This window comes from Heteronotia binoei, chromosome 5 (genome assembly GCF_032191835.1).
Source record: "Heteronotia binoei isolate CCM8104 ecotype False Entrance Well chromosome 5, APGP_CSIRO_Hbin_v1, whole genome shotgun sequence".
Taxonomy (NCBI): Eukaryota; Metazoa; Chordata; class Lepidosauria; order Squamata; family Gekkonidae; genus Heteronotia; species Heteronotia binoei.
Genome location: NC_083227.1, coordinates 21,980,756 through 22,007,240, shown reverse-complemented (window position 1 = coordinate 22,007,240; position 26,485 = coordinate 21,980,756). Strand labels below are relative to the sequence as shown.

Sequence of the window (26,485 nt, the reverse complement as noted above, 5' to 3'; positions counted from 1 at the left end):
TAAATCAAATAAATAATAATAATAAATAAATAATAAGGTCCCAGGTTCAATCCCCGGCACCTCCAACTAAAAAGGGTCCAGGTGTGAAAAACCTCAGCTGAGACCCTGGAGAGCTACTGCCAGTCTGAGTAGACAATACTGACTTGATGGACCAAGGGTCTGATTCAGTATAAGGCAGTTTCATATGTTCATATTTAAGGACCATTGTGAAGGAATCTTGTTTTTGGAAAAAATTTGTATCTGACACAGTACTGGAGCGTGATCCGTCCGTTGCTTAATGCCAATATCTGCAGATGTAACTTTGTTTACTAGTGATTGTGATAAAAAATAAATAAGCAATTCTTGTGTGTGTTTTAAACCGGGATTTGTAATATGTATAGTCTCTTTCCCTTTGGCGTTTGTGTCTCCAATTGTCACCTGCATCTACCCTTATTACATTTCCCTTTTTGATGTGCCAGCGCTGAGACGCAGGAGGCGGCGCCTCTGGGGTTAAACCCCGTCCTCCGAAAGGCATCGAGACGCTCCAGGCAAGAGGTGGGTCCGGCTCCAACGAGAAAAGGCCATTCGCTGTTGCTTTGGGGAGGAGAGGGCATTGGCCAGTAGGGGGAGCTGAAGTCATTTTGTAAAGGAGCGGCGGGGGGAGGCTTGGATTTCTGCGCGCCCCGGGAGACAGAGAGGCGGCGACGAAGGAAGAGCACGTGGGAAGAGACGGGGGCGTGTTGACCAAAGGATCGGCGGTCTGCCGAGGTGCGTTCGTGACCTTGCGGGGGGGGGTGGCAGGCGGCATCGCATGGGTTGTTATTTAACGGGGGGAAAGGCAGGCGATGGTGCATGGGGGGGGGAGGGTTTGCTATTTAATAAAGGAAGGCAGGCGGGAATGTCTAGGTTGCTATTTAATGGCGGGGAAGGCAGGCGGGAATGTCTAGGTTGCTGTGCGGGAGAAGGCAGACGGGAATGCCCGGGTTCCTGTCATGGCTTCCCCAGTCGAGCGGCGGCAGAGACTTAGCTCGCTTTATTATGGGTAAAGATCGGGGTGAGTGGTTGCAAAGTAAGGTAGGCAGGAGAGCACAATTTGCAGATGGTATGTTAAGAAGGGCGGCGGCTTCGGCTTTCCAGAGCAAAGTTCGAGCCCAGCGGCACCTTTAAGACTAATGGAGCTTAATTCCGGGTATAAACTTTAGTATGCATGCACACCTCTTCAGGGGCAACGTGTCCAAAGCGGTGCGCGCGCACAGGAACGCTTCTACCCAGGCTAAAGCTACTTTGGATACGTTGGTCTTCCAAGATGCCACTGGACTCAAAAGTTTGTTCTGTTGCTTCAGTCCGACGCGGCTACCCACCTGAATCCAAGGGGGAAAGTAACCTCATTGGATTGCGGTCTTTTGTGTACTGTTATATTATTATTTTTTTGTGCATGGTAAGCCGCCTTGAGTTCCGAAACTTAGAAAGGCAACTGACACGTGTCTTAAATAAGAGTTTCTGGGAAGTTCTTCGTGCAGTGGAAAGGGAGAGGGGAGGAGGAGGTTATGACTGGTCAGGAGGAGGGCGCTTAAAATTTGGAAATATGTTGGCCGCAATGTGGAAGCTGCGGAGTTTCCCCCCTTTAGGATAACCCTCGTGCCTTTAATCGGGAAGAGGCGATTTTTGCGGCTTTGGGGTGAAAATGAGGTTCGAATGTTCCCCGGTGGGGAGGAGGAAAAGGTGGGAAATGGGCTTCGCTTGACCCGCTGAAGCTGGGTGAACCAAAGGCTTTGATTTGCTACAGTGAATCAACGTGAATGGATTACCAAAATCGCAAACGTAAAAACTTATTAAAAGCCTACGGAGCAGGCTGTACATAACGTTACTGGAATAGTTCCAAGACTCCAGTAGCAACTTAAAGACTAACGTTTGTGGCAAGGTAGGAGCTTTCGTGAGTGTCTGCCAGGGCGGTGCAGTGATTTAAGAGTGTCTGATCAAAGAGATGTGAGTTCGAATCCCACACCTGCCATGGAAGCTTGCGGGGGGGGGGGGGGAGGCTCTCGAGCCAGTCACACATATCTCAGCCTGACTAACATCCCCCAGTTAAGAAGGGTACATCTGCCTATCTCTCTCCAATGCTGATAGACTTATTTCCTTTTCTATGTTCTCCCCTCCCACCCCCCGAATTAAACTCAAACAAATGGGTAACCATATAAACGAAGCTTGTTATTCCATTTTGGTCCTTGCATCTGTTAAACAACCTTTTATTATGCTGTGTACTAATTTGCTGCTCACCCTCGACCTGTGGACTGGTGACTTTGATTTCAATGTATCTGAAGAAGGGCGCGTGCAAACCGAAGTTTATAGGCAGAATAAAACTTTGTTGGGTCTTAAAGGTGCCGCTGGACTCGAACTTGGCTCATCAGGGTTTTTGAGGAGGATCCAGTAGAGGAGAGGAGAACGGGGTACGTCGCTTTGGGTCTCCATCGGGGAGAAAGGCAGGGGTTATACATGAAACTATATCAAATGGGTCCCGATGCGGGCGTCTTCATTAATAAGGAGAAAAGGCAAATTTGAATTGGGTTTAGAAATTTGACTTTCCCGAGCGCCCGTAGCCGGACTCAGCTGGACTATCTTTCCCAGCATGCCCATGCGAATGGAGACGGAAGAGCCGAGGAGAAAGAAAAGGCGGGCGTGCACTGGGAGGCTCGGCTGCGTCTTTTTCAAAAAGCAAACCTTGAAGCATTGCAAAATGCACAAGTCGTCTTGATCCTTCCTAGGCGGCAGCGAGGGCGCTCCCTCGAGGATCCGTTTTTTTGGAAAGCAATTGCTTCGGGGAGGTTTTTTTTTTTAAATCGCCCAAACTGTCCTGCCTGGAAAGGTCTTCCGGAAGCCATTGTAAGATTCTCTTTTTTTAATGTTTTGGGCGGGCTGGCGGGTCGACGGCGTGGGGTTAGGCAAGGTGCGGTGGTTGTCATCTGCTTTTCCGTCACAAAGAAAGCAAAGAGGGCGCGTTCTTCTTGGATCCGTGCTTTGAGAAACCCTTTTGCAGCCCAGCCTGAGCGCAGGGAAGGTAAAACTTGCAGCCATTTTGAAGGCGGGGTGGGTGGGGAGAAAGTTTGTACGCAGCCCGCCCCAAAATGAAAGTGTCCCCTTTGTAGTTTGTGCTTCGTGACCTTCTCATGAGTTGAATTTCTCTGGCTGGATTTGGACTAGGTTGCCGCCATTTGTTAGGTTGCTTTGCTCTGTGTGTGTGTGTGTGTGTGTGTGTGTGTGTGGACTGACATTTTGGGAAGATGGTGTGCAATCCTGCTTTGCTTCCCCAATATGTTCACTTGATTTGCCGTTTTCTGGACAGGCAGTGTGGCTTTTGTTGACCTGGATTCCCATATCCTGCCTTCCCTAGCTTTAGCCTCGTGGTTGGGGGAAAAAATAAGATATATATGCAACATTGTCTTAATTTACATGTACTTAAGAACTAGACAACTGTGGTCATTCAGCGTGCATCAGATTGAAGTAAGGTTGTTTATATTAAAAACAAGTACAGTTTTGTGGGACACAGCTTTAGTTGGATTTAGATTTGCAGATTTGTACAAGTTTCAATCCTCTGCATGCTTACCCAGTGCTCGGGAAATAGGCCATTGGGTGGGGTTAGTCCCACTGTAAGATCCGTGAAAACCCCCAAATGACATTCCCACCTACTTGTTCCATTCAGATCTCTTCCTCTGTTTGTAAATTCTTTTGTTATGTGGTATGCTACTTTGCTGCTATTTGCAAATTTTACGAAGTGCCTTAATCCAATTAATCCATGTTTAGCTGTATCTGTTGCTGAGTTACTGATGCGTCTTGACTCTAGTTAGCCCTTCCTGGCAACACCCTCCCACCCTACCCATATTTAATGGTTGGTGACTTCTTTTTCAATGGATCTGAAGAAGTCTACATGCATATGAAAGTTTAGATCCAGATTAAGGTTTGGTTGGTTTTAAAGGTGCCACTGAACTCAAACTTCATTCCCTGGTTGAGTGTGTGGCTCTGTAAATGAGGCTCTGACCAAAGGAAAGGTCCCCTGTGCAAGCACCAGTCATTTCTGACTCTGGGGTGATGTTGCTTTCACAATGTTTTCACCGCAGACTTTTTACGGGGGCGGTTTGCCATAGCCTTCCCCAGTCTTTTAGGTTAAAACAATTTTATTGGTAACATATGGTAACAAAATTATTTCTTAAATCTTAATAACTTCTTTTATCTACCCCATATATTACTTTTTACCCACCCCTCCCCCCGTTACTTGACCCCCGCCGGTGTTATTTACTTATAATGCTAATATTTAAAGGTAGCCTTAACTATTAAAACAAAAACTTATGTTTTTCTTCTAAAACTTAATCATTATCAAAAATTGTCCAATGTCCTTTTACTTTCCACTCTTTTTCTACATATCTTCTAAACTTTTTCCATTCTGTCTTAAAAACTTCTAAATCATAGTCTCTTAATGTTCTTGTTAATTTGTCCATTTCACTCCATGTCATAACTTTTATAATCCAATCCCATTTCTCTGGTATTTTTTCTTGCTTCCACAACTGTGCATATAGTGTCCTAGCTGCTGAAAGCAAGTACCAAATTACAGTTCTATCTTCTTTTGGAAATTTTTCCATTTGTAATCCCAACAGAAAAGTCTGCACATTTCTTAAATTCATATCCCAAGATCTTAGTAATTTCTTGCTGAATCATCTGCCAATACTTTTTCGCCCTTTCACAAGTCCACCACATATGGTAAAAAGAATCTTCATGTTTTTTACATTTCCAGCATCTATCTGGCATCTTGTTATTCATCTTTGCCAATTTTTTAGGAGTCATGTACCATCTGTACATCATTTTAAAACAATTCTCTTTAATACTATGACATGTCGAAAGCTTCATAGAATTTTTCCACAAGTGTTCCCAAGTTTCCATCTGTATTTCTTTATTTACATTAATTGCCCACAATCATTTGAGATTTCACTACTTAATCTTCCGTAGACCATTTTAACAGTAATTTATATATTTTTGAAATTAATTTTTCATTATCTCTAGAACTATTTCCATTTCTGTTTGTTCTTTTCCTATCCCTTCAGTTTTAATATCATTATCCACCAAGCTCTTAATTTGTTGCATTTGGAACCAATCATATTTATTATTCAACTCTTCAGCAGTTTTCAATTCTACTTTGCCACTTTGTATTTTTAATACTTAATTATATGACAACCACTTTTCTTCACCTATTTCAGCCGTTATTTTAATTACTTCAGCCGGCACTATCCATAACGGTTTTCTCTCATCCCCATATTTCTTGTACTTAATCCATGTATTTAACAAATTATTTCTTATATAATGGTGAGAGAAGAAACCGTCCATCTTCTTTTTTCCATAATACAAATACGCATGCCAGCCAAATTTGTTTCCGTGACCTTCCAATGCTAAGATTTTTTTGTTTAACAGCGTTATCCATTCTTTTATCCACCAAACAAATTGCTTCTTGATATAATTTTAAATTCGGTAGTTGAAATCCACCTCTCTCTTTTGCATCTGTCAAAACTTTTCATTTTAATCCTTTCTTCCCAGCCCACACAAATTCTGAAATTTTCCTTCGCCATTTATCAAATGTTTACTTTCTTTCACAATGGGAATAGTTTGAAACAAATACATTATTCTTGGTAGAATATTCATTTTAATTGCAGCAATTCTACCCAGCAATGACAAATTAAGCTTGTTCCATTTTAACATATCTTCATCCATTTTATGCCATAGATTCTCATAATTGTTTTTAAATAAATCAATATTCTTCATTGTTATCTCCACACCCAAATATTTTACTTTGGAGTTAACTTCACAACCCGTTAGTCTCTGTAATTCTTGTTGCTTATTTAATTGCATATTTTTGCATAGGAATTTTGATTTTTCTTAATACAAAGTCCCGCCAGCTCTCCATATTCTTGTATTTTCGCTAACAACAAAGATGTAACTTGTATGGGGTTTTCATTTATAAACATGTCATCTACAAATTCTCTGTTTGTAAGTAAATCCTTTTATTTTTAATCCTTCTATATCTTTGTCTTCTTGAATCTGCATCAGTAATATTTCAAGAGTCATTATAAATAACAATGTGGAAAGCGGACAACCTTGTCTTGCGCCTTTGCTAATTATCATATCTTCTGTAAGGTCTGCATTTATACATAGCCTTGCACGTTGTTCAGTATATATCGCTTTTATCATTCTAATAAAGCTTTCTCCCAATTCCATCTTCGCCATTACTGCAAACATAAAGTCCCAGTTTAAATTTTTATTTATTTATTTGAGATTTATATCCCGCCCTTCCCACGAATGGCTCAGGGCGGCTTGTCAAACGCTTTCTCTGCATCCGCAAAGAATAATGCTACTTCCTTTTCTGGATGTCTTTCGTAATATTCTACAATATTTACAACAGTTCTGATATTGTCTCTTATTTGCCTTTTGGGAAGAAACCCTGCTTGAGCCTCCTTTATAAAATTTATCAAATGTTGTTTAAGCCGTTCTGCCAAGATTCTTGTATATATTTTATAGTCATTATTTAATAACGAAATTGGTCTATAATTTTTACATTTGTGACATCTCTATCTTCCTTTGGTATCAACAAAATAACAGCTTCCTTCCATGTGTTTGGTATTTTCCCTTTTGTTCTTACCATGTTCATCAACTTCTGCAATTTCGGTGTTAACTCATCTTTAAAAGTTTTAAAATATTTAGCTGTATTTCCATCTGGCCCAGGTGCCTTTCCAATTTTCATTGCATTAATTGCAGCTTCAATTTCAGTTTTTTCAATTGGATCATTCAAAACTTGCATATTTTCTGTTAAGGGTTCTATTTTATCTTTTGTAAATATCCATCTTTTCTTTCTTTATTTTAACACCTTTAAACAACTTGGCATAATACTTTAAAAAATCTCTTTTTATTCCCTATTGGTTAACCACCTCTCTTCCATCTACCACAATTTTATTAATAATTTTATTTTCTCTCTTCAAATATTTTCCAGGTTTGTTTGTACCCTCAAAAGATTTCTGCTGCAATCTTTTCAAATTCCATTCCAATTCTTTATTTAACAAATGTCTCATTTGTGTTTGTAATATTGTAATTTCCCTTATAATTTTCTTTTTCCCTGGCGTTTTTCGCAACTCCCATTCTTTTTTCTTTATTTCATTCTGAATGTCCAACAACTGTTTTTCTTTTGCTCTTTTATCTTTATTATTCAAAGTAATCAATAGTCCTCTCATTACTGCTTTATAGGCATCCCAGACCATCTGAAAATCCATATCCTCTTTATCATTCACTTGAAAGAAAGCTTTAGTTTCATTTTCTAAAAATGTCACTATTTCTTTATTCTGTAGTAAATCCTCATTCAATCTCCATCTTCTCAACTTCTTGGACAATTTTGTAATCCACAATATTGGGTTATGATCAGCCCCAATTTTGGGTAAAATCTCTATTTTCCTTGTTATAAAACCTAAATCTTTAGTGCCCCACAACATGTCAATTCTGGAAAAAGTTTTGTCTTGCTGAAAAAAAGGTATAATCCCGCACCTCAGGGTTAAATTTCCTCCATATATACTCCAAATTTTCTTGTTTAACCAGTTGAAAAAAAAGACTTTGGCAATTTTCCTTCTTTGTTGTTATTCCCTCCCCCCCCAAAGATCTATCCAGAGAGTTCTTAATTGTTCCATTAAAATCTCCCATTATCAAAACTTGGTCATACGTCATTTCATCAAATTGTTGTGTAATGTCTTTTAAAAAAGCATCCTTTGCACCATTAGGCGCATACAATCCCAATAACAACGTTTTCTTTGCATTTAATATTATTTCTACTGCTACAAATCTTCCATCTTCGGCTTTAAACACTAATTTTGGCTCCAATTCTTGTTTAATATAAAAAAATCACTCCCCTTTTCTTCTGTTCAGCCAATGAAAAAAATTCTAACCCCAATTGTTTATTCCATAAAGATTTGTAATCCTTTTGTTTAATATGCACTTCTTGTAAACAAACTATATTACAATTTTGTTTTTTCTGTCAGTTTTTTATATGTTGTTCTATCATTTATCACTTGCCTTGGCAACTCCTTCATAATTCTTACTCTGCTGCCTCCCACTATCAATGTCTTTTCAAAGTTTTTACTCATGATCTTTCCCACCATTTCTTTTGTCATATATCTTATAACAACATCTCTTGGTAGATTATTTTTTTGGCATAAAGTGAGTTCACTCTATACGTATAGTCATACATATTTTTAATCCCTTCAGGATCTTCCTCTAAAAATCCTGCAATTATTTTTATTATATATTCTTTTAGGTCACCATCTTCCTTTTCAGGTACTCTTCTCAGATGTATCTGAGTCTCCATCAATTCGCAGTCATGGATTGTTGCTTTTTCTTGCATTTTCAACAAGGTGGAATCTTATACTTTCATTCTACCTTCTACCTCCTGCACTTTCTTAGATGCTTCCTCTGTTTCCTTTCTGAAATCTTCCATATCTTTTTAAATCTTTTCATTTTCTTTTTTAGATTCATTTATCTCTCTCATACCTCTCATCATTCTGGCCTCCATTGCTTCTAATTGGTCCTGCATTGTTTCCAATGAAGTAGCCCTTGTACGCGGTTGCTTGTGTTCTGACATTTAAAAAACAGCGAAAATGTGGACCTCACCTTCAAATTCAACTATCAGATTCAAAAGAATAGGACTTGCCCTTTATAACAAGCCTAATTTTGCTGTCCTCAGAGCTCCCAAAACCAAGATATTTATTTTTAAAGTTTTTAAATCTTTCAAAATGGCGGTCGCGACTTTTTGCTGCTCCTTACATTTTCCCCCCTTTTATAAACGTCTAAAGTCCACACAAATAATATGTCCAATAATACTTACCTTCTTGTCCTCTTCTCAATTAATTCCAACAATTTTTTAATGTCCCGAACACTTTAAAACCTCATTTTAATTTTGACCTCCCAGCAGTGGCCGCCGCTATTTCTCAATGGTGTTATATTCCTAGAGTAGGTTTTCCATCCGGTACTTCCTGCTTTACTTGCCACAAAGTCTCATTCGCACTGGTAAGGAGATCTTATGATACTTGACGTAATTCCTGTATGGCTTGAATATGCTGCAGGTCTGTGACGATGATGCTCTTTTTTCAAAACCGCAAGTAGATCAAACAATAAATTCCTTTCCACTTTTTAGCACTGTCCTTGATATTTACAAAGTCCAAATTTCACCTTTTCTTCCCTTCTTCCAAACTTTCTAAGTTTTCATTTCCCACCTTTGAAATTTACTCCATTAAACAGTTAATAGTCCCGAAGTGAAAGATAGTAATCTGTACCTTCTCTTCCAATTATCCAAGTTCCCACCGGTCTTGTGTAGCTTTAGATGTTTAGCAGTGTCCAAGAAGGTTAGGATTCTGTCGACCTTATGTCAAATAAATGACTCTGAAAACTTCTGCAGATGATGAAAATGCAACTCTTCCCGGAGACCCCTCAAAGGAGCCCCCTCCCCAACTCCCTTTTAGCCAAGGTAAATCTCCTCAACGTTTCCTGTGCATATCTTGGACTAATCTGTGACTGAGAAAAGTAGGCAGTAGGTATTTATTTGCCTTCCACTACCCCGAACAGAAGTTCCAGCCTGCTCCCGTTATGAGAAGCAGCTCAGCTCAACATTTTCCTCCCCCGGAAGTCCTCAGCCTTCCCCAGTCTTTTACCCCAAAACAGACACTTTAAAAAAATATCTTTTAAAAGATGCTTACAAAAATACATTATTAAAAATTAAACAACAAATATTTTGTTGCTGTATTCGGGTGTAAATCAAGAAGTATTTGGCAGTTTGAGTTAATTTCAAGTTAACCTAATGTTTCAGTTCTAAAAACACCGATGGAATACCTTTTACTGTGTGTATTTGATGCTGTCAAGTTGCTTCAAACTTAAGGCGACCTCATACTCTAATGTTACCCAGAATGTTTCATCATTCACAGCCTTGCTCAGGGAGGAAGAGTTTAGAGAATGGACCCCAGAGTTCCCAAAAACGGTGACTGCCTTTCATAGCTTTTAGCCTTCTGCTTTTCTAGGTAATGCTGCACATTCAGTCCAAGAACACTGAATGCCATCCTTAAACTATATGGACATTGGCACCACATTGTTTTAATTTAATGTTTAATTTAACTGTTTTTATTGTTTACTCTTACGTTTTGTGAGCCGCCCTGAGTCTGTTTTGGCAGGGAGGGTGGGTTATAAATCAAATAAGCTCAACTATTATTGGGAAAACACATGGCGTAGATACAGGCAATAGCCTGTTGTTGGCTAAACTGGAATTGTTGTTGTGGTGTGGTGCAGTGTCATCAAGTTGCGGCAGACTTAGGGCAATCTTTTCAGGGCAAGAGATATAGAACATGGACATAAGAGAAGCCATGTTAGATCAGACCAGTGGCCATCGAGTCCAACACTCTTTGTCACACACTGACCCAAAAAACCCAAGTGCCATCAGGAGTTCCACCAGTGGGGCCAGGACACTAGAAGCCTTCCCATTGCCCCCCAAAGCACCAAGAATACAGAGCATCACTGCCCCGGACAGAGAGTTCCAACAGTAAGCTGTGGCTAATAACCACTGATGGACCTCTGCTCCATATGTTTATCCAGTCCCCTCTTGAAGCTGTCTGTGCTTGTAGCCGCCACCACTCCTTGTGGCAGTGAATTCCAGTGAATAGAGGTGGATGGTCAGCTGCCTGCCTCTGCGTGGTAATTCTGGATTTCCTTAGTGATCTCCTATCCAAGTACTAACCTAGGCAGACCTTACTTAGCTCAGGGCAGAATACGTTGTGTCTGGGTTTTTTTTTTCTGTGGATCAACATGGCTGTGTATTATCTTTGTCTGATTTTTTCAGGCTGTGGCCCGCAAGCATGACCAGTGATCAGATGTCATAATCTGGTTTCTCCTTGAAGACTAACAAAATCTGAGGCAGGGTATGAGGTTTTGTGAGTTGCTGCTTGCTTTTTCTGAAGAAGTGAGCCATTGGCACACGCAAGCTCATACTCTTCATTAGTCTTTAAGGTACTACTGGACTCCTGCTCTTTTCTGTCACTACAGCCTGACTAATATGGCTACCCATCTCGATCTATTTGCATAATCTGGTTGTGGACTGGGGCTTTTTATTGTTCCTTATGTTGGTTAGCCGACTTCTGTCTGAGCAGCATTTCACTTTGGCTAATGCAGAAATGTTTAGTTCTAAAGAAAAAACTGTTACGTCAGAAATTCCGATAGATCACCATCACTGGATTGACCCCATTGTGCCAGATTTTCTTAATGGCTCACTGTTGTTTAACAGTGTTCTCCTGGGGAGTAATGTTAATTCTATTAGGGGAACTACAAAGTGTTGATACACAGTTGTTGTGACATTGGTGGCCCTTCCTGAAGTGGGACTTGAGGTCAAAAGGTTGAACTGTTAAATGTTTGTTAAACATATTCTTCAGAAAGAAAAAGTACATCTTTTTTGCATTTTTTATTTTTAAATGATCAAGCTACAAAATAGCTGTAAACTGGTCCACCCTAGATTTTTTTTTTGTTTACTTGTTCCAGAGCTTTTTGGCTTTAGAAATAGCAACTGACCTCATTGTTATTATGCAAAAGAAGGAAAAGCTTGTGTTTTTAGAGAAGCAACTTAAAAAATTTAACATCTGTAAAAATGCAGATAACACCACTTCTTGTGATAAATACAGCCCTACCCTCTTCAGATTTTTCAGTTTGGGGGGCTGACTTGCACAATTTTTGGACACAATTCTTATTCCATTAATGTGTTTTGTATTTTGTTTCACTGGGTTTTTATATGTAAAAGCTTGTTTTAATATTTTTATTGTTCTGCCTTGAGTGTCCTAATTCAGATGCAATAGCACCTTTAAAATATTTCAAATAAATCTATAATACACTCATTAAATGTTTTTTTTTTTTTTAATTCCTGCTGTTCAGCCATGCTCAGGCCTAAGAGACTTTCCTGGATGAGTGGGACATACGGGACTGGTAGAATCGTGAGATGAAGGGTGAACAGAAGCACTATGTTTAAATGGAGTTTTCTAGTCCAGGCAGAAAGTCGGTAGCTGCTGGGAGAGGGGGAGGGGCTGTGGCTCTGGAAGAGCCTCTGCTTTGCATGCAGAAAGTGGGCACCTCTGGTTAAAAGGATCAGGCAGTGGGTAGTGCAGAAGACCTTCTCCTGCCATCCTGGAGAGCCAGTCTGAGTAGGCAGTACTGACTTGTAGGGGGAAAGGAAAGGTGCAAGCACCAGTTGTTCCCGACTCTGGGGTGATGTTGCTTTCACAACGTTTTCACGGCAGACTTTTTACGGGGTGGTTTTGCCATTGCCTTCCCCAGACATCTACACTTTCCCCCCAGCAAGCTGGGGACTCATTTTACCGACCTCGGAAGGATGGAAGGCTGAGTCAACCTCGAGCCGGCTACCTGAAAACCCAGCTACTGCCAGGGATTGAACTCGGGTTGTGAGCAGAGTTTTCGACTTCAGTACTGCAGCTTTAACACTCTGCGCCACTTTCTGACTTGTATGGATCACTGGCCTAATTCAGTATAAGCTTCACGCACAACCAGTAGATCAATGGCCAGGTTGCATCTGACTGATGATTGTTTTGGGATGCAAATACTTGGTGATGCTTTTTTAAAAATTCTTTTTTTGGGGGGAGGGGTTGTTGTATGTGTGCACCTGGAAGTCATGGTGACTTCTGGTGATTTACTGGTGGCCTGAAGGACATTCAGAGAGATGACGGAATAAAACCTGCGGTATTCCTTGGAAGTCTCCCATCCAAGTTCTTGCCGGAGTTGACCCTGCTTAGCTTCTGAGATAGCTTGCCTGGGCTATCCAGGTCAGGGCCTTGGGGCTGCTTTTTAAAAACTTCCAGTAACACAGAAGCATCCAGCAGCTGCTTTGGGCCTGGGCCTGCTTTGTCGGGGAGGGTGGGATATAAATTAAAAATTATTGTTATTATTATCATCCCATTTTCCATGTAAGATGCTTTTGTGCTACATGGCAGTGGACCCCACTGGTTCCTGTCCTCCCCTCAGGCTCCATCTCCAAATCTCCCAAGAGTTTCCCAACCTGGATCTGGTAAACCTCCCCTCCCTCCCACATCCCCTGATGGTGATTAGGGGGACCTGGTAAGCCTATGCGTGAGAGGTCCTTTCTCCAGATAAAATCAGCCCAAATGGACGCTTCTCCCATCATGCCCCAGGGGATTTTATCTGCCCATCCTCTTTGTGGGTCACAATTCTTCATCCTGGGGTCACCAGGAAGATCCTGTCTCGCCCCTTGGTCAAAAGAATCACTCTGGTTTTCTTTCCTGCCCACTCCTGTCCATACCAGTTCTGTTTTCAGATCAGGCCCAGACCTGTAGCCCCTTGTGTTTTAGATTTATCAGGTTGCCACCCCATTTGTTTCTCGCTCCACTGGTAGAAACCAGCTGGCTGTGGGGAAGAGACTGTGCATCTAGATCTGATAGGGGCTTTGTGTTTCCTTTGGCAGGGAAAGGAAGCAGTCGCAAGCAAAAGTCTGGAGGGGGCTGTGCTCTCTTCTCTGTCGCATGTTTTGTTCCGGGTTCTAACTGTAACAAACCTGGGGTGGTTTCCTACTAGGACTAAATTGTGGGAATCAAGCAGCAGTTTCTTTTTCTGGGGGTGTGTGTGAGAGAGAAGGGCACGTGTGCCGTTATCTCACTGTGATCTTCTGTGTCACTTCTTTTTTGCACATTTCTCTCTTGTGCATCTCAACCCCATTTTCTGTCTGACTTAGTAGAAAGGTGGCCACAAGTCATGTGGATTTGTTATCTGTGACTGTGTGTGCTTTTAAAAAAATCTGAATTACTTGTTGCCTTGCACACTGTGTTCTGGGAATGCAGCTATTTTGTTATCCGTTTTTGACGTGATCCAAAATTCTTGCCACTCTAGGGTATGTTGTGGTGGTGGCTAAGCTTTGCTTCAGTTTTGGGGTCCATCTGAGGTCTTTAGGGTGAGAGAGAGGGAGAGGGACTCATGGGAAAAACTGCTGACTTCCATGAATGAGTTCTAAAGTGTTTGCACAATAATCTTCTCTCGCTCAGGCTTTTGCTGATAATACTGCAAGAATGCATGAAGGCCAGGCTGCTTGCGTGATAAGGAAGGGCGGTGACTTCCCTTTTGTTTTCAGAAAGGGAATAAGGAAAAAAAGTAGGTCTTTCCACACTGGAATCCCCTCTCCCTCCCTCCCTCATTAAGCGTTAGCTAATGGCTGTCCAGGCATCCAGAATGAATAGATTCAAAATGGTTCCTGGTACACTAATGTCTCTCTCAGTGCTTAATTTGTGATCTGTTAGCTTTACGGATTACATGCTCTGTCAGTGGCTCGTGTTTGCCACGCCATCCTACAGGACTGTATGTGGGGCTTCAGTTTTACCCAGTTATGGCTCCGATCTTCCAGAGGGAGGTGAGGAATGCACTTTGTCCGTTGATTTTTTTTTTTTGTTCAAAAGCAGCAGTAAAATGGCTTTGTTCTCGGGGTTTTTTATTGAGTTAGATGGTGGGCTATCCTTGTTTTTTGTGATAACTGGCACTTGGTGAGTGGTTGTCATGCCTGATTTATAGCAGGGGTGGGCCCACACGGCGGCTTTGCTCAGGAGTGCTGCGCCTTGTGATCTTTCTGCCCGCTGCAGGATTATGTTCTTCTCTGTCCATCTTGCAGGCTTTTTCTATAGGTGCTCCCAGGTTGTGCAATGAGAGGAAATTAGAGAATCTTCATGTCTTTTGTAGTTTTGGAGGACAATGTGAAACAGAACCTCTAGAAGAGTTCTTTTCTAGCACTTCAGGCTTGGTGGCTGTCTTCAGAGACGGTGGTCTTTGGGCTTTATTTCTCTGTTTGTCTCCTGGTGCTTTTAATTTCATTCTTAGAATGAGGTAATGCTGGGCTAATTTTTATTGCTGCTGCTTATCTTGGGTCTCGCTTCTCTGGGAGAAGGGTGGACTTAAATATATTTGTCACTGTGTGTGAAAATGGCTGTATATGTAAACATCACTGGATCCCTTTTGGGGACAGGTCTTTGAATAAATGGGATCAGATGGAGAGGGTGCAAATGCTACCCCAGACATAGCTACACAGAAGGATTGTCAGGAATCCACATTCTCAGCCTAACCTAATTCACAGGCAATACTCCCTCTAAGCTGTGGAGTCTTGTGAGCAAAAATTCTACGTTGTGAGCTACTGGCATCAAAGTCGTGAACTACTGCATAAATTAGTTTGCTCTGGGGCCATTTTTCCTGGGCTCAGGCAAAAATGCGTGAGCTGGAGGCTAAAAAACACTGAGCTAGCTCACACTAAGCTTAGAAGGGAGCATTGCTCACAAGGTTGTTGTGAGGATACAGTGGAGAAAGGGGGGATGTCGTAAGTTGGTTTAGATCCCCATTGGGGAGAAAAGTGGACTATGAATGAAGTAAATATATAGTGCATCTTAAAGACGCTTCAAAAATCTTGTACTTTTAGAACATATGAGTACTTTTGGTAAAAGGGCTGAATATGAACACAGAGTAAGTTGACAGTGGCATTGGAAAGGGTTAAATCAAAAACACAATCAAATGTGGGAAGCCTGAAGCAGCATCCAATAGCTTCCCTGACAGTTTCCCCTGGAAATACTGTTCTCAGAGCACAGCGGCCAGGCCTTATTGGGGAGAAGCCTCCTTGACTGGCTGTCTTCCCTTAGCTCTCTCTCATTGGTTCACCTTGTTTGTGTGAGAACTTGCAGTATTTGGTGTGTGTGTGTGTGTGTGTTTTTTTTTAAAAAAGATTAAATTGTAAGGAAGAGACTTGCATTTTTCTCTGGGACAAATAGAGGTAAATTTACAAAAATTATTTCTGTCTGTAGGAGGAATTGCAGATCTCTGAAAGCAGGTAACCCTGGAGAAATACAGCCCATGATTTTTCTCAGCATGTCTGTATGGCAAGAGAGGCTTTACTTGCTGTATTTCTGTGGGCTAGTTGCTTTTTAAAAGCTCAGGAGGCCAGGGCCAACAAAAATAAAATGGATTCAAAATGGAGTTAGGTTCTCAGAGGGTTCAGGCTTTTGATTGGCTGTTCTCCCTCAGCTCTGTTTCTCATTGGCTTTCCCTAGTGCATGCCCAAGCGGGATGCTGGTCAGTTATGTGAATTTTCCAGCAAATTGGAATTTAAAAATTTTCCTACTCAAACGTTAATAAACAATTTTTTAGTCAGCTTGGTCCCATGTACAAGGGTTGGGGGCTGTCTGTATTTCATTTCCCATATTTAGCCTATCTGAAATGATTGATTTGCAGCACAACAGCCCTGACAACTGTTGATAGATATGTGGGGCGGAAAATTTTCCACAGAGAACTTATAGCATCAGAAAAATTTTCAGCCCACATCACTGAGGTTGGTTGCCACCTTTTCACACAGGTCAGGCTCTTACAGGATATGTAGAAATGAAGCCATTTTGGTGTAGTGGTTAAGTGTGTGGACTCTTATCTGGGAGAACCGGGTTTGATTCCCCACTCCTCCACTTGCACCTGCTGGCATGGCCTTGGGTCAGCCATAGCCCTGGCAGAGGTTGTCCTTGAAAGGGCAGCTGCTGTAAGAGCTCTCTTAGCCCCACCCACCTCACAGGGTGTCTGTTGTGGGGGAGGAAGGTAAAGGAGATTGTGAACCGCTCTGAGACTCTTCGGAGTGGAGGGAGGGATATAAATCCAATATCTTCTTCTTCTTCTTCTTCTTAGCAGACATGATATAAGTTTCAAACCTCACAATAGGCACCAGGGTTTGTCAGAGCTGAGGGAAGACAGTAAAGACGCAGGAATGCGAAAAGTGAAGCCTTTCTGGTACAACTTTTGGACATTGTGTTGTTTTTAAAGGTATTAATGTGTCTTCAAGAAAGGCAGAACATAAATGTGTCGCTTGAGGGGAGGCAGTTTGAACCATATTTACATATTGGTGGTGTGGGTTTTTTCTTTTAAAAAAATCATGCTTACATTTATTTCCATTCTAATACACCTTTTTTGTTTCATTCTAGCTTTTAAGGCAGCCATCCTCTTGGTGGGGATGCTTTTGGGAAGAGGACAGATCTATATTTTCCAACATCTAGGATTAGCCAATTGAAATACATTCCTGACTGTCAAGGGCCAGCACCCGGACTTCAGAATATCGACAGGCACTTAGCTGGAGCTTCTGGTTTCAGGACCAAGCAGCAGCCCCCCCCCTTCCCCCCCCAAAAGACAGACATGAGTTCGGAAGCCTCCGGGAAGGTTCCACGCATTGTCCAGGTGATGTATTTCAAGGAAGCCCCAAGACCGTCTGCGAACCAGCAGCCGGAGCAGAGTTTGCCCCAGGTGTGGGAAGCCCAGTGGCAACAGTTTCTCAAGACAGTGCAGCACTCTCACGCCGGATGGGGCATCCCACAGCTGACGGATGCAGTGCCCTGGGACGATACCAAAGCTTTCCTGGCTGCCTTTGAGCAAGTGGCCGAAGCTTGCCGGTGGCCTAGAGAAGAGTGGGTAGGCCGGCTGCTGCCAGCACTCAGGGGAGGAATGGAGCAGATCTATTGCCGGCTGGATGCCCGAGAGAGAGGAGACTACACGAAGGTCAAGTCCGCCCTCTTGCGAGGGGACGCCATTCGGACGGAGTCCAAGCGGCAGCACTTCCGGAAATGCTGTTACCAGGAGTTCGAAGGGCCGCGGCGGATTTATGGCCATCTTCAGGACCTCTGTCGTCAGTGGCTGAAGCCAGAGCACCGCACCAAGGAGCAGATCCTGGAGCTCATCATCCAGGAGCAACTTTTAGCCATGCTGCCTCCGGAAGTCCAGAACTGGGTGCGGCAATACGCCCCAGAAGACTGCGTTGAGGTGGTGGCCCTGGCGGAGGACTTCCTGATGGGCCGTCAACCACCCAAGACGTGGGAATGGCCGGTGAGGGTTTGGTATTTAATCCAGACATTTAGTATTGGGAAGGGTGGGGCCCTCAGTACTTCCAACCATATGTTCCAACAGGACCTCCAGGGTCATCTAGTCCAACCTCTTGCACAATGCAGCAAATTCACTAATATCTCCCCACACCCACCCACAGTTATCCCTGCTCCATGCCCAGAAGAAAGCACAACAGGTAACGGTACCTTTCTCTCCCTCCTTTCTGTCAAATGAAAGGGACATGAGGAAGTTTTTGTCATCTTCTGGGCATGGAGCAGGGGTCACTCTGGGTGGGTGTGGGGAGGTGTTTATGAATTTCCTGCGTTGTGCAGGGGGTTGGACTGGATGACCCTAGAGGTCTCTTCCAACTCTTGGAATTCTATGAAGGATTTTTTTCCCCTTCTTACCTGTTTAGCAACGGTATACTTAAGATTACAAGGTTGGGGCTGATGTGTTTGAAGGTATAGGGTAGGTTTTTATTTGATGGACTGTCTCCTTCCATAGAAGAGCCCCGTGGCACAGAGTGTTAAAGCTGCATTACTTCAGTCCTAAGCTCTGCTCACGAGCTGAGTTCGATCCCCAGTGGGAGCTGGGGTTTCAGGTAGCCGGTTCAAGGTTGATTCAGCCTTCCATCCTTCCGAGGTCGGTAAAATGAGTACCCAGCTTGCAGGGGGGGGGGGAGTGTAGATGACTGGGGAAGGCAATGGCAAACTACCCCGTAAAAAGTCTGCCGTGAAAACATTGTGAAAGCAATGTCACCCCAGAGTCGAAAACAACTGGTGCTTGCACAGGGAACCTTTCCTTTTCCTCCTTCCATATGTCCCTGGGTGATGACCACTGCCATTAGCACTTTTATTAATTTAATTTAATTTAATTTTAAAACTTAAGCAGATTTTTAATTAAATGTTCATGTTGTTTAACTGTAATTTTATCTATCTGTATAGCTAAACTTGAATTGTGTTGTTAGCCGCCCTGAGCCTGCCCCGGCGGGGAGGGCGGGATATAAATAAAATTTTGTTGTTGTTGTTGTTATCAGGCAGCCACCTGTTGGCTGTCCCACCACTTAGGGTTGCCCATCTGGCTTCACCCAGAGCCCTCAGCCCTTTCTGTCATGGTTCTATCTCTGTGGAATGGGCTCCCCGAAGAGGTGAGGTGTGCCGCTTCTTGGTGATCTTCAGGAGGTCCTGTAAGGCCTGCCTGTTTGAGGGTGGGGAACGGATTTGGGGGCTTATTTTAATTTTGGTTTTAGCTAGGCAGGGGTGGAGTTCTAGCAGGAGCTTCTTTGCATATTAGGCCACACACCTCTGATGGAGCCAGTCCTCCCAAGAGCTTACAAAAAAGAGCCTTGTAAGTTCATGGAGGATTGGCTCCATTGGGTGCATGGCCAAATATGCAAAGGGGCTCTTGCTAGAACTCCACCCCTGTAGCTAGGGATGTTTTTACTGTCATTATAAGCTGCCTTGAACCAAGAGGAAAGGCCAGGTATATGTTTTAATACATTTATTCAGCCATTCCTGTTGATTTCTAGTTGCAGACCTGACTGCAGCACCCCCCCCCCCCGCCAAATCAGCCAGTATCATAATGCCCCTGAATAAACAGATGGTGTGGCCTCATTTGGAATATTGTATCCCAGCAGTAGCTAAGCTTGCTTAATGTAAGAGCCACGAAAAATAAACATCAGTTGTTTGAGATCCACAAGACATGAACGTCAGATGTTTGAGAGCTGAAAGGCAAATTGATGGGAGGGCGGAGGGAGGGAGAGGTGGAAAGAAAGCAATTTTAACTTTAAATGAATTATCCAAGCCAACTGGCATGGCTTGGAGAAGTGGTTTAACGAGAGAAGTGGCTTCTCCAAGCTGGCTGATGGGCAGTGGGGGCTTCGAGAGCCACATGATATGTGTGAAAGAGTCACATATGGCTCCTGAGCCACAGTCTGGCCACCCCTGTTGTATACAGGTCTGGTCACTGCTCCTCAAAAAAAAGAATAGTGTAGCTTTGGAAAAGGGCAACTACAATGATTAAAGGAATGGAGCGCCTTCTCTATGGAGAAAAGTTAAAGAGGTTAGGGCTCTTTAGCTTTGAGAAACAACTATTGTGAGGAGACATGATAGAGGTTTACAAAATTATGTATGGGGTAGAGAAAAAAGTACTTTTCTCCCTTTCTCGCAAGAAGTCCTAGGCATGCAATGAAATGAATGAATAGTAAGCTTTGAATAGATAAAAGTCAGTACTTCTTCACCCAAAGAGTAATTAACACATGGAATTCACTACCAAAGGAACTGGTGGCAGCTACAAGCGTAGACCGCTTCAAGAGGGTATTGGATAAACATCTGGAGTGGAGGTCCATCAGTGGCTGTTAGCTGCAAGGTATAGATGGAACAGTATGTCTGGGGCTGTGATGCTCTGTCTTGGTGCTTGGGGGGGAGGGCAACAGTGGGAGGGCTTCTAGTGTCCTGGCCCCATTGATGGGCCTCCTGATGGCACCTGGGTTGTGGCCACTGTGTGACACAGAGTGCTGGACAGGATGGGCTATTGGCCCGATCCAGCATGGCTTCTCTTACATCCATATTGCACTGTGTCATTTCCCGTTTGGTGGGCAAGACTCTTCCTCTGCCTGTAGCACAGGAGAATTGTAAGAGAAAACCCACAGATCTGTCAGAGATGTTGGCCTTCTGAAAAAGAGGTAGTGTGCAGTATAGTTGTCAGGGTTGATCTTCACTGTGGTACAAATGTGTTGCTGTTTGAAGGCTTCCTTGTGTTTCTTATCGGAAGCCATTTTGGAAGCCTAGCAGTTGCAGAACAGGATAAAAATGAGCAAATAGCACCGCTTGGTGCAACCAGACAGAAATTGGTGTTACGAACATGATGAGGCTGCTGATCCTCAGCACTCACCTGGACATTCACTGCTGCTTTCATGTGCCTTTGCAGCGGATTACTGTAGATTCCCTAGAGGTGGAGGAGCCTGACAGACGCTGCAAGGATCTGTCAAAGCTGCAAAAGCAAAGTTTATGTAAGAAGTTCAGGTGCTCTCAGTTTATGGCATTTTAATAGGAGACATGGAGCTGTAAATAATCATGCTGCAAGGCTGATAGGTGCTGGCATTATTTGAGTGATGGGCTCATGCGACTGAATGGTGTATCTTTTTACACAGTGGTTTTGAGTAAACAAGAGCCCCGTGGCTCAGAGGGTTAAAGCTGCAGTGTGCAGTCCTAAGCTCTGCTCACGACCTGAGTTCGATCCCTGGCGGAAGCTGGGTTTTCAGGTAGCCGGCTCGAGGTTGACTCAGCCTTCCATCCTTCCGAGGTCGGGAAAATGAGTACCCAGCTTGCTGGGTGGGGGGAGTGTAGATCTGGGGAAGGCAACGACAAACGACCCCGTAAAAAGTCTGCCGTGAAAGCAACGTCACCCCAGAGTCGGAAACGACTGGTGCTCACTTGCACAGGGGACCTTTCCTTTGAGTAAATAGGTTGTTAGACCCAAGTGAGCAGTATCGTTTGATCTTGCTTAGAGTTGCCAATTTGAGGGAGCCCCAGACCCCACGTGGAGGTTGGCAGCCATATTGGAGATCTGGTTGGCTATACAGATATTTTAAAAGTTCCTTCAGGAGTAGCTGCCCACCGTAGCCCAAGGATCTTTACTGTGGGTCCTGTGTGTGTGCAAGAAATGTAGATTTTAAGCTATACGTTCTTTTAAAAGGGCCTCTTGTTAAACAGAGCTCTTCCTGAAGTATTAGAGTTAGAATTAAGCATACCCTCGCTCCGATATTTTGCATTTGGCTCCTATTCCTGCGGCAGCTATTTTGTAACCGTCTCTGCCTCTTGAGTCAGCCGTTTTGTAGTTGTGCACTCCGCCCTGTGTCAGAATTCCAAAGGTACCTGGAGGCTTGAAATGGTTGGGGACCCCTGCTCTGACGTGTGCTGATCCTACCCTTACAGAGGCAGTGATGGGAGTAGAAAAAGCATTGATTTTCTCGCTGTCCTATATGTCCACAAGAAATGCTGGTTCCACAAGAATGTATGTCCACAAGAAACTACCTCTAGAGAGACATGAAATATCCAGCACTGGCACCTCCTCGGGAGGTGGTGGGCTCTCCTTCCTTGGAGGTTTTTAAGGAGAGGCTAGATGGCCATCTGACAGCAATGAGGAGCCTGTGAATTTAGGGGGAGATATTTGTGAGTTTCCTGCACTGTGCAGAGGGTTGGACTAGATGACCCTGGAGTCCATTCCAGCTCTGTGATTCTAGTCTGACTGAGGCATGCTATAAGCAGATCTTCCGTTCTGCTTGGAGATGGAACTCAGTTCTCTGTAGGCTGTCTTACTACACTGGTTCTGTCCGGGGTTAAGAACAATTTCTGAACAAAGTGTAAGCTGTTTTTGTGTTGGTCCGTGCACTGGCATTTGGGAAACGGAGTTTAGGCCAGAACGTAAGCTTAAAAGTCTATTTTATTTTTTTTAACTCACAGCCTGTTGTGGGCTAGAGCCCTCTGCCGTTGATGTAAATGAGGCCACATGGTAGATTTATACAGGGGCATTATAATTTTATTTTCAGTTCCTTTTCTGTGAATCCCTTGCCTTTTTCCACTGTGGCAGCCCCAGTTGAGTTGCTTGAGTTGCTGTCTCCTGACTTCCGATAGCCGCGGCAACCAAAGTAGGGCCTCCTGAGATGACTAGCAGACATTTCATATGGGAATAGGCCGTCCTGAAGATAGATACCCTGGTCTCAAGCTGTGTAGGCCGTGAAGGGTCAACTGAGAGACAGATTGTACATGTGTCAGGGTTTGTTTCTGGGGCCTGCTGAGTCTAAGCAGGGCACGTTTTCTTTTCTTTTTTTTTTTCAGGGGCTTGCGAATTTGAAGGATAGGAGCGTGGCTTTGGAGAGGAGTGGCTGGACTACGGTAAATGTTGATCAAAAGCCAGCGCACTGGGAAATCGCACACGGGAACTATGGGAACGTCAGCAGTTCCGGTAAGCCTTTTCTCCTTTAGGAAAAGAGGTAGTGGGGTGGGGGGAGGGGGTCTCTGTGGAGTTGGGGTGACAGACTTTAATTTTCTGATTAAAAGTTATAATAAGGCTGAGAAGGAGGAAAGGCCCTGTGACAAACAGTCCACTTAAGTAAGGGCCAGGTGAGAGGTCCCTTGCTGGACTGGCCCAGAGGTCTCTGTGGTCCACCCTTCTCTTTCCTCCTTTGGATGAAGGCCTCTTGCAGCTTTGTACCACCCACCAGGAAGTCATAGAGAAGATCGTGGAAGCTGTCTAGTCCAGCCTCCCTGCTCAGTGCATTCTGAGATATACGGCCTCCAAACATAGAAATCCCGTATAGCTGTCATGGTTGACAGCCACCAGTAGGTCTTAATTTCCCTGGATTGCTTAACCCAGGGCTTTTTTTTTGTTGCAAGAACTCCTTTGCATATTAAGTCACACATTCCTGACGTAGCCAGTCCTCTAGGACAGAAGTGACCGTATGTGCTTAACATAAGAGCCACAGAGAATAAATGTCAGACGTTTGAGAGCCATAGCACAGGAAGGAAGGAAAATAGATGGGGAGGGAAGGAGAGGTGGAAAGAAAGCAACTTTAGTTTTAAATGTATTCTCCAAGCCGGTTGATGGGATGGTGGAGGCTTCAGGAGCCATACAATATGTGTGAAAGAGCCACATGCAGTTTGGTCACCCTTGCTATAGGAGCTTACAGGGTTCTTAGTACAGGACCTACTGTAGGCTCCAGGAGGATTGGCTGCAGGAGGATCAGGGCTGCGTGGCCTAATATGCAAAGGAGTTCCTGCTACAAAAAAAGCCCTGGCCTTAACCCTTCTCAAAAGCCATCCAAAAGCTGTCACACTTATAGAAACAGAGGTGGAAGGGACCTCCACAGTCATCTAGTCCAACTCCCTACAGGAGTCCATGAATATATTTTCCACCAGGATAGGGTAAGAACGTACCATACGAATGCTTTGCTTTCCTTGTTAGCCCCTGTTGGTTTCAGTGAAGACGCCCATTATTCTCTCCTTCCTGCTTCAGCTTTAGTTAACGGGATTAAGAGGCTTCAGATAGCCCGTCCTCCTAGACAGAAAGTCTGCTAGTTTTCTGTTCTTGCTTCTGTACACACTTCAAGGATGGCCTCCTATACAAAGCCATTCTGCAGTCTAGTGTTCAGATTTGTGAAGGGATGGGCGTTTTTTCTCAACAGCCTGTTTGATTGTTGTTGGGTTTTTCTTAAATGCAGCACAAATCGTTAGGCGGGAGTCCATGAATAAATTATTTTCCACCAGGATAGGTTTAGGTGTATTTGACTTACATCCCGCCACTCCCCGCCAAAGCAGACTCAGGGCGGCTCACGGTTCATGATAAAAAACAATAAAAACATTTAGATTAAATGAAATGAAAACTATTTGGTGCTAATTTCAGTACAGTTTAAAGATGGCACTCTGTAGTCTTAAAAATCCATTCAGAGCCATTCAGGTAAATGCTAGCTGAAATAGCGTTGTCTTGCACGCCTTGCGGAACTGGGCAAGGTCCCACAAGGTTCTGACCTCCTCAGGGAGTTGGCTCCACCAATAAGGAGTGGTGTTGGAGAAGGCTCTTTCTCAAGTTGTTTTGAGCCTTGCCTCCCTCAGCCTGGGGATCGATAGTAAGCTTTGAGTTCCTGACCTGAGTAGGGCAAGAATGGACCAGTCTCCTGATGTTGGTTTTGTTTTCCCATACCCAAGAAGGACTCTTGGCTCCCAACCCGGATATCTCCCAGCCTGATCAAGAAGGATTTATCTTCTCCCATATCACTGAGACAGGGGAAACGATTCCAGGTGTTATTCCAGGTAAGTGTTTGATATTGAGTGTGAGAAGCCCCAGGCCTTCTCGGCAACCGCCTTCCCAATTTCCTGTGTGCGACTACCGCTAATAATGGTCTGGTCAGGGGTTCCATTTGTCACAGGCCAAGTGCCTGGAGCCCTGGCCTGTGTATTCAGTGGCAGGTAGAGGAGGTCAGCTTGTGTGAACTGATGTGTAGAGAAGTCAGGAGGGCTCTTCCTCGCCACTCTGGCTGGACCCAGGTTTCTGCGCATCTGCTGTCACCTGTGGTGAACCCCGAGGATACAGGTCAGAGCAGTTTGGGGCAGTATCAAGATTCCAAACCTTTCAGTGGCTCTCCCCCAGGCAAGCCAACCATCATTTCACCTTCCTGAGCTGGAAGGATTATAAATGCCCAGGAAGTTCGTCAGTATCTACAAATGCAGTGGGGTGACTGTCTGATGCAACAACAATGAACAGGAGTCTTGTAGCAACTTCAGGTCTTTACAGTTCTGTTCCAAGCATAAGTGCTTGTAGGCTGAAGCCCAGTTCACGTGCTGTGAGTGTAGTAAGCAGCTATTTACATGGGTTTTTCACACCTCCTATTTTAGGGTTCCCAACATGGTGCCCACTGCCCACCACCAGGTGCTTTAACAAAAAAAACAATTCCTTAATCGTGTTTGTGTCTTTTATAAACTTTATATCTCTGCTACCTAAATTTAAATAGGAACACACGTGGCCTGGTCCAACAAAGTCTTATTTATGTCAGATCCTGGCCCTTGTAACAAATGAGTTTGACGCCCCTGGGCCAACCAGTTGCCTTGGAAGGCCAACCAATGGGGCACAGAAGCCAACCCTCCTCAGGCCACCTCCCAGCCCCAGTTTTCAAAGAGCAGTGTCCCCCATACATGGAGGCTCCCTTCAGTCACCGTGACTAGTTGCCATTGATGGATCTCTCCTTCATGAATTGATGTAATCCCCTTTGCAAGACTTCTGTTCTCCTGGCCCTCTCTACCTCCACTAGCAGTGAATTCCACAATTACTTTTTTAAAAAAAATGGGGGAATTTGTGTGTGTGTGCATATGTGTCATAGTTAACTTCTCGCAACCCTGAGTGGAACTTGGACTTTCAGAGAAGTGGCTTGATGAAGCTGGCCTCTGTGTCCTGGCCCAGCTAGTGTCTGGAGGTCTTTCATACAAGTACTTGCCAGGGTTGGCTCTGCTTAGTTTCCAAGATCTGATGAGATAGGACTTGCCCGGGCTATCCAGGTCAGGGCCCTGTACTCTGTTCGGAGTGAAAAGTCTTGGCTTAAGATCCTTCCTTCCTTCCTTCCTTCCTTCCTTCCTTCCTTCCTTCCTTCCTTCCTTCCTTCCTTCCTTCCTTCCTTCCTTCCTTCCTTCCTTCCTTCCTTCCTTCCTTCCTTCCTTCCTTCCTTCCTCCCTCCCTCCCTCCCTCCCTCCCTCCCTCCCTCCCTCCCTCCCTCCCTGGCATGGAGGACATTCAAAGTAGCTTCATAAGCCTGCCTCTGCCTCTCTACCATGGTATTTTCTGGAGTACCTTTCGAGTACTTGCCAGGGTCTGCCCTGCTTAGCTTCTGAGATCTGACAAGATCAGGCTTGCCTGGGCTATCCAGGTCAAGGTGAATTCCACAGTTACTCCATAAACAAAGAAACCCCCCCCCCCCACACACACACACACACCGCTCCTTCCCTACAAGGGAAGTCTGAAGAGTGTGAAACTTCTAAGTTCAAAAAAGAGACAGCTAAGAGAGGACATTATA

General features: G+C 43.9%; 1 protein-coding gene across 1 annotated transcript in view; it reads left to right on the top strand.

Annotated features, from left to right (window-relative positions):
• Nucleotides 1-2,671: 2,671 nt before the first annotated feature.
• Nucleotides 2,672-26,485, top strand: part of LOC132571150 (zinc finger protein 287-like) — a 39,596-nt gene continuing 15,782 nt past the window's right edge. Inside the window, exons 1-4 of the mRNA XM_060237825.1 lie at nt 2,672-3,034; nt 17,037-17,928; nt 22,764-22,890; nt 24,630-24,734. Coding sequence (XP_060093808.1) covers nt 17,245-17,928; nt 22,764-22,890; nt 24,630-24,734 — 916 coding nt within the window. The 5' untranslated portion in view covers nt 2,672-3,034; nt 17,037-17,244. The remainder of the gene's footprint in view (nt 3,035-17,036; nt 17,929-22,763; nt 22,891-24,629; nt 24,735-26,485) is intronic.